Genomic DNA, 7,524 nt, shown 5'->3' with positions numbered 1-7,524 from the left:
TTTTCTGTAAAAAACTTTCAAAAATGGTCATTTTTGACATTTTTTCTTCTGGAAAAGAACCATACATGAATCTACAACCACTAATTAATTTTTTAAGAATCATTTGAATCATTTTGGAACTCTACAAAATCAGATAAAAAATTCTGAAATTATGGTTTTAGACCTGCAATTTTGATCGCGCCAAACTTTTTTTTCTGTAGATCAAAAATTAATTTGCAGTTCGGAAATGTTCTGTGGGAGAGCGCGTCCGGCTAGAAATCATCCAGGAAGAGTTGGAAATCTCATAAAATTTATCTAAAAACGCGGAAGAGTCTGTGGAAATTTGAACATTTTGAGTTCCGCTCCGAAATTTAAAAATTTCAGACGCGTCGCGGCTCTCATAATTTCAGACAAAGCGGTGATTTTTCGATCGTTTTTCGACTGATTTCCGGTCAATTTGCAGTTTTTTCAGATAGAAATCATATTTACGTTGCTGAAAATTCTTTTCAACTGTAAAAATTCGCTCGTTACGATTTTCAAAAAGCATTAAAACTACAAAACCTTTCTATAAAACCAAAAATCAGTTTCAATCCTGTTCGATCTCGTGGAGGTGGCTTGGAAGTTAAGAGATATCTGGAACTTACAAATTTTTAGAGAAAACTTTTTTTACAAACCTTCCCAAAAAGAAAAATATCGGGCCGGCAAAAGTGTAGAGAATCAGCTGAATTCCAACCAAAATCGGATAGTAATCTTGAAGTCCGATGTAGGCAGAAGTTAGGGATAGAGTGGATAGACTATTGGAGTTTCCCTGAAGAAAAGTATAAAGATTTAAAAAAATTAGAAAAGTTTCTTACGAAATAAAAGAAGCTCGACATGCAGAAGATCAAGCTTTCCACATCCCCAAGTTTCAATATTCTTGTGCATAGACCAATTAGGAAAGCGAGAAGACACAAGGGCAATTGAGATTCTGGAGCCAGGAGGAGGATCCATGGAGCTACTGCGTGTAGTGGGGAATCGGTGAGATAATATATGGGAAACACAGAGAATCGAATGAAATTGTGGAAGAATGAAGGGGTTCTGAAAGGAAAGAAAAGGAAATGGTTTTTTGTAATTTTTAATTACCCAAGGTATTCAAAAGATTGAGCTAGTATAGGAGTCACAATCAAAACTTTTTGCTTATTATCAGCGCAAAGTAGAAGGGGTATTGCAATAGCAAAGGCTGCTTTGTCTCTGGAAATATATATTTTAGAATAAATTCAGAAACCATGGATCTCACTTGAAAAACTCATTTAAATCCATAACTTCTTCTTTATCGAAAAAGTCAGAAAAAAAGGGTTGCGGAAGGAGATTAGGGTCCATTTCCCATCTCCGTCGGGTGCTTTGCATGTATCCAAACGAGATTCTATGAAGAATTCCGAGTACAAGAGCTAGTCGTGCCTTTGCGAATTCTCTTTTTTCGATGCATAGAATCAATCTAATTGCCACAGCGGTGCTCCCCAAGAAGTACCAAACTTCGTGCTCCTCCTCGATTAAGCTACTCGCGAAATTGATAAGGTTTATCAGTAGAATCAGTAGATTTGGGTAGTTGCCTTGGGAAGCAGTAGACAAGATTGTGGCCTAGAAAGGTTTAAAACTTCAATGTTGAAAATGCGCTCCGTTAAACTTACCACCGCCAAGATAAAAACACAAATCCAAATCGACGCCGTCGGAATTTCCGAAGCCGTGCCGATCAGCTCGTCCTGAACGCTTCGGAACCATTTTTTCAGCGAATTTTTCACAAAAATATCCGAATAATCGCAGCTAGATTCGCAAATGTCAGATGTTCCAAGCTGTTTTTCTACAAAAAAAAGTTCTAAAATGTTCGATTTTTTCAAAAATGGGCGGAGCCTAACCTTTCACCAGCGCTTTGAAATGCTCATGTTGCTTTCTCAGCCCTTCCTGGGTTTCGCCACGAAAATAGTGGGCCAGCGAGATACCGTAGGACTCAGGCGGGAAATTCAAATTGAATAGGTCAAAGATTGTGGCCGACAAGTCGATTTGCTCGATTCTGGGTGGTTCTGTGAATCGATTATCGATTTTTTGGTCTCCAATTTTCCAAATGATCACTGGGACGCGTGTCTCATCGGGACTCGCTCCGCCATGAGAGCCGGCAGATGTCATGCCATGATCTCCACAAACGATCAAATAGGATTCTTGGGAACTTTCGGAACTCAAAAATTCGAAAATCCTTTTTACAATTTTATCCATTTCTTTCAATTTTTCCGGAATCTTCGGCGAATTTCCACCTAGCGAATGGCCGATATGGTCGAGGCCGAGATAGTGGAGAATTAGAACATCCCAGGGACTCTCAGAAGCTTCTAGAAGCTCCGAATCCAGATTCCTTGTCACATTTTGATCTACCTCCGTGTAGTCGTTCACGAAAAACGAGGTAACGCCTTCTGATTTTTCAAATTTCCCGGGCAACAGTCGAATCCACGTGTCGTCGCCAAAAAAGTGAATCCGCTTGCCGGCATTGCTCAATCGAGAAATCCAATTATCGATTTTTATCTCATCAGTCGCCAGATTCGTTAGAATCGTCCCAAACGAGGGGAGAGTGCCTGTGATATAGGCGGTGATACGTGGCAGGGTTACTGTAGGCATTCGGGCATAGGCATCAAAAAGGATTGCTGGATTGGGGGCGGAGCTTAGAGAGGATTTTGTGAAGGACATTGGAGAATCGGGGGAGGTTAGAAAGGAGAGACGGAAGGCATCGATGACCATGAAGACTAGGCGGGGATCTGGAAAAAGTACAGTAATCGGGGAAATTGGAAATTAGAGAATTTCAGACCTTTTCTCGATTTTTCATCAGTTTTTGCTTTTTCGTTTTCATGATTTTCAGGTGCATCTGATTTTCCATCCAACGACACGAAACTGTAAACGAGAAGAGCACAAGCAATGACCACTAGAATCCGAGATGTCTGAAAATTTTGGAATTTCAGAATTTAACAATTCCAATTTTTAAAGAATTAGAATTTTTAGAACTTGAAATTCTGCAATTCCAAGATTTTAAGCTTCTAAAAATTTTGGAAACCTGAAATTCGAATTTTGAAATTTCGGAATTTTTACAACCTTTATAAATTCAGAATCCAAAATTTTCGATATACAGAATTTTACATTTTCTGAGAATTTCAGAATCTAAAAAAAGCAAGAATCTCAAAATTTAAAAGTTTGAAACTCCGAAAAACTATAGATTTTTTTGCAATTTTTCGAGAGAAAATTTTTTGCACAATTTTTAGATTTTTTAGGTTTTTCAGCTACTTTTGAAAATTCTTTTTCGATTTTTCTGAATTTTTTGTCTGAAATTTGAGTTTTCTTGACGGAAGATTACTGTAGATTACTGTAGAAAACCTTGTTATTTGTAGTTTTTTTGCAAACAAACTTGTCTGCATTTTGACGTGATTGTGTTTGCGAAAGAAATTAGTTTGTTACTGTAATCTACAGTAATCCTCGCGAATACCATCATGTCATATTATGCTTGTCTGAGAAAAAAAAAGGTTAGAGAGTATTTTTTGCAGTCTGAATACGGTAGCGATATCGAAGCGGAGAGCCTAAATAGCACACATAAGGTGGAGAAACAGACACTTTTTCTCTGCGTCTCAACCTTTTTTTTCTCAGACAAGCATAATATTTCAGACAAAAATTCATAAAAATCGAAAAAGAATCTTTGAAAATAGTTGAAAACCCAAAAAAGGTCTAAAAATTTCGCAAAAAATCGGAGAAACAATCAAATTTTCTCTCAAAAACTGCCAAACAAATCTTCAAAATCTCAAGATTTCCAGAATTAAAATTTTTCGAATTTCAAAAAGTTCAGAATATTTGGAAATTGCAGAATTTCCAATTTCTACAGAATTTATGGGTTTCATTGTTTTAGATTCTGAAACTGACGTTTTTTTTATCATTTTTGAATTCCAAGGAAGAAAGAATCCCAGAATTTTAGAATTCGAGATTCCAGAATCCTAGGATCTCAGAATCTCAGAATTGCGAGATTTCCGAATTCTCAAGGTTTCAGAATCTTAGAATTTTATATTTTCGGAATCCCAGAATCTAAAAATCTCAGAATCACAAAATTTAAAGATTTCAGAATTTCAGAATATTCCGAAAACGTTAAATCGCAGCATCGAAAATCTGAAAATTTCAGAAAATCATCGATTTCAGATTTTTCAAAATCTCAAAATTTCAAGAATTTCAAAAAAAATCAAAATCCGGAAAAACTAATTTTTTTTGAAAAAAATCAGAATTTTTCAGAATCCCTAATCCATAAAACGGAAGTCTCAAGATTCCAGAACACCGTTGAACTTCAGATTTTTTAAAAATTTCAGATTTTCGGAATTTCGGATTCTCCGAAGTTCTGCTATTTTCAGAATCTTGATTCTTTGAAATTTTGAAATTCCAATAAAATTTTAAACTTTCAGATTTTCCGGCTATTTTCAGAATCTTGCCTTCTCGGAATCCCAAGAATCCCCCAAATCCTCCCAAATCTCTAATAGCTCCCTAAAACCTGCTCACCACGAAATAAAGCATTGCTCATCTCCCCTCAAGAAATCCGATATCCTTTCCTCTTCTCCACTTTTTCGAATTTCTCTAAAAACAAAAAAAAATAACAGATAAAATTCCCAATTCCATGTGTTTTTTGTGTATTTTCTCATCTCTTTTTCTCATTCAGCTGCATCTGTTTTCTCCGATCATCACCCACTATCCGTGATTTTCTTCTGCTTCTTTCTCTCTCTTTCTGTTTCTTCCCGAATCTTCTAAAACATTCAAAAGAAGAAAAAGAAGAAGAATCGCCTCCTTCAAGAATCTGGTTTTATCTCTTTCTATTTCTTTTTGGAACATATATTAGCCTTGTATAGGCTAACGGAGAAGCCTTTTTGATATTGTCATTTGATTTCGTTTTATCAATTTTTCCAGAAAATTCCATTTTTTTAGGCTTTCCATGACGGGCGGTAAGCGAACGGGTAGCTGCTACCCGCTTGTACCCGTACCCGCCCGCTACCCGCGCGCTTGCTACCCGGAACTTTTTGTGTTTGCAGACAATGCGCGCAACTTGCCGACACTTCGATTGAAATATTTTTTAAATGATTTGTTGACACTTTTTGTCGCTTTTTGATGTCGAAAAAAGTTTTAAAGTGAAAATAAAAAATAATTCAGGTATAAAAATTCATCAGCCAGTAAAAATGGACGAATTTGTTTCGGAAAGAAACCGAAAATGCGCGCGAATTGTCGGCAAGTTGCGCGAATTGTCTGCAAACACAAAAAGTTCCGGGTATCAAGCGGGTACGGGTACGGGCGTGTACGGGTAGCTGCGGGTACGGGCGGGTATACCGCTACCCGCATGAAACCCTCATTTTTTGATTTATTCATAAACGACCTAGATATTGGAATTCTGGATTTCTTGTGGTTCTTATCTCTAAACATTTGAAATTTTAGGTCATGGCCTAGGAACCCAAGTAATAGAGATTCTAGGCCACTTTTCATTTATTTGAATCCAGAGACTCAAAATAATCGAACTTGGCCTAGAATCTCCATAGCTGGCATTCTAGGCCTTCAAGAACTGCAGCCTAGAAGTTCTAATTTTTGGATTTTTAGGCTGTTGAATTCTGTGGGAATTGGAAATTCTGTAATTTTCAAAAATTCATAACTTTTTTAAATTCGAAAAAATTTTAATTCTGAAATACCTGAGATTTTGAAAAATTCGAGAAATTAGCGATTTTTTAGAAATTCTTCGAGAGAAATCTTCATTTTTTCTTCGATTTTTTTTTGCAAAATTTTTAGACCTTTTTTGGTTTTTCAGCGGTCTTCAAAGATTCTTTTTTGATTTTTCCGATTTTTTTTTGTCTGAAATTTGACGGGATGGTGTTTTTGACCGGAAGGTTACTGTAGGTTACTGGAGACAACAAATTTTCTTTTGTAGTTTTTTTTGTAAACGAAACCACGCCATGGCGCCATGGCGTGCAAAAATGCGGTTTAAAAAAACTGACTACAAAAACTACAAAATACAAGGTTTTCTACAGTAGTCTACAGTAATCTTCACCAACACCCCGTGAAATTTCAGACAAAAAATTCGAAAAAATCGAAAAAAATCTTCAAAAATAGATGAGAAACCCTAAAAGGTCTAAAAATTTTGCAAAAAAATCCCAGAAAAAATTCAGTTTTCTCTCGAAAAATCGCAGAAAAAACTCCGGAATTTTTCAAACTATTAGGATTTCCAGAATTGAAATTTTTAGAGTTTTAGAAAGTTTAGAATTTTAGAAAGTTTAGAATTTTTTTCTAATTTTCACAGAATTTATGGGCCTAAAATCCAAATATTAAAACTTCTAAGCCACTTTTCTTGGCCTAGAATTCCAGCTATGAAGATTCTAGGCCAATTTCTAGATTGTATTTATGGTGGCTGGATTCAAAAAAATGAAAATTGTCATAGAAATACATTTTTCTGGGTTCCTAGGCCATGACCTAGAATTTCAAAATTTTGGATTTCTAGGCTCTAGAAACTTCAAAAACCCTTACAATTTTAACTTCAAATACATCGAAACACATCTTGAAATGCTTTTCCTATCTTCTTTTCCCTAATTTTTTTTCTATTTCCGATTTTCCAGAAACAAAAAAAAAACAACAAAAACAAATGATGAAGCTTCTACTCTTTATATTTGTGTGTTTTGTTTCACCAACACAGCAGGCACCAGTTCTGCCATCTCTGGGTCTCCTCGAAAGATCGGATGGGGTTCTCGTGAAGGAATACATCAATGCGATCACCGCCTACGGACCAGGATTGGGAGTTTATAGTGAGGAAAAGTTTTTGATTTTTTGAAAAACGGCTTTTCAATGATGGCCTAGAAAATTCAAAAGTTAGGCCACCATGTGAAAATGGCTTAGAAATGGCTTCTTTCCACACTAGGTGAATTTCAGCTCATTTCTAGGACATTTCTCATGGTGGCCTAGAAAACTCATAAGTTAGGCCATCATGTTAAAATGACCTAGAAAATACACCAAGGTAATATTGGACCATTTCCCATGGTAGCCTAGAAAACTCAACTTGAAAAAGTTAGGCCACCATGTTAAAAATACAAACTTCAATTGCAACCAACCTTTTTCAGCTCCCTACAGCTACGTAGACGTCTCCTATGACAATATTCCGTTCGTTGGGAAAATTCCGATTATCGGAAAAGACGGAACATCGTCGAGACTCGGAGTCTCCCCATTCTATCCCCCAGGTGGAAATCCATCGAATCCATGGCCACCAATTTATAAGTGAGTTCGGGGAAAATTGGAAATTTGGGTCTTTATTAAAATTTAATGTGGTTTATTGTCGGAATAAAAAAAGTGAGACTCGGTGTTTGCGTACTTTGATTCCCGCCTCCCCCCACCGACGCTCCGCCCATCGCTTTGCAAGTGCGGCGTGGTGTTTTGGCGCCACTTGGAGATCATCGTATTTAATGAGATGGGGGTACGACGAATTCGAACGTTTTCAAATTCGAACAGACCTAAAATCGAACTAATTCAATTCAGAAC

At 36.6% G+C, this 7,524-nt stretch overlaps 2 protein-coding genes across 2 annotated transcripts in view; one reads left to right on the top strand and one right to left on the bottom strand.

The window, feature by feature from the left end:
* CBG00550 overlaps window positions 1–2,739 on the bottom strand; it is a gene marked incomplete at both ends in the record, with an annotated part of 4,508 nt that extends 1,769 nt beyond the window's left edge. The window contains 6 exons of the mRNA XM_045241965.1: window positions 650–787; window positions 834–1,056; window positions 1,102–1,209; window positions 1,256–1,596; window positions 1,647–1,816; window positions 1,872–2,739. Coding sequence (XP_045091637.1) covers window positions 650–787; window positions 834–1,056; window positions 1,102–1,209; window positions 1,256–1,596; window positions 1,647–1,816; window positions 1,872–2,739 — 1,848 coding nt within the window. The remainder of the gene's footprint in view (window positions 1–649; window positions 788–833; window positions 1,057–1,101; window positions 1,210–1,255; window positions 1,597–1,646; window positions 1,817–1,871) is intronic.
* Window positions 2,740–6,637: 3,898 nt separating this feature from the next.
* Window positions 6,638–7,524, top strand: part of CBG00549 — a gene marked incomplete at both ends in the record, with an annotated part of 1,772 nt that continues 885 nt past the window's right edge. The window contains 2 exons of the mRNA XM_002630101.2: window positions 6,638–6,797; window positions 7,110–7,263. Coding sequence (XP_002630147.2) covers window positions 6,638–6,797; window positions 7,110–7,263 — 314 coding nt within the window. The remainder of the gene's footprint in view (window positions 6,798–7,109; window positions 7,264–7,524) is intronic.

Source organism: Caenorhabditis briggsae (genome assembly GCF_000004555.2).
Source record: "Caenorhabditis briggsae complete genome, chrII, whole genome shotgun sequence".
NCBI classification, from domain to species: domain Eukaryota; kingdom Metazoa; phylum Nematoda; class Chromadorea; order Rhabditida; family Rhabditidae; genus Caenorhabditis; species Caenorhabditis briggsae.
The sequence above is the reverse complement of the archived record's forward strand: the minus strand, read 5'-3'. Positions and strand labels throughout refer to the sequence as shown.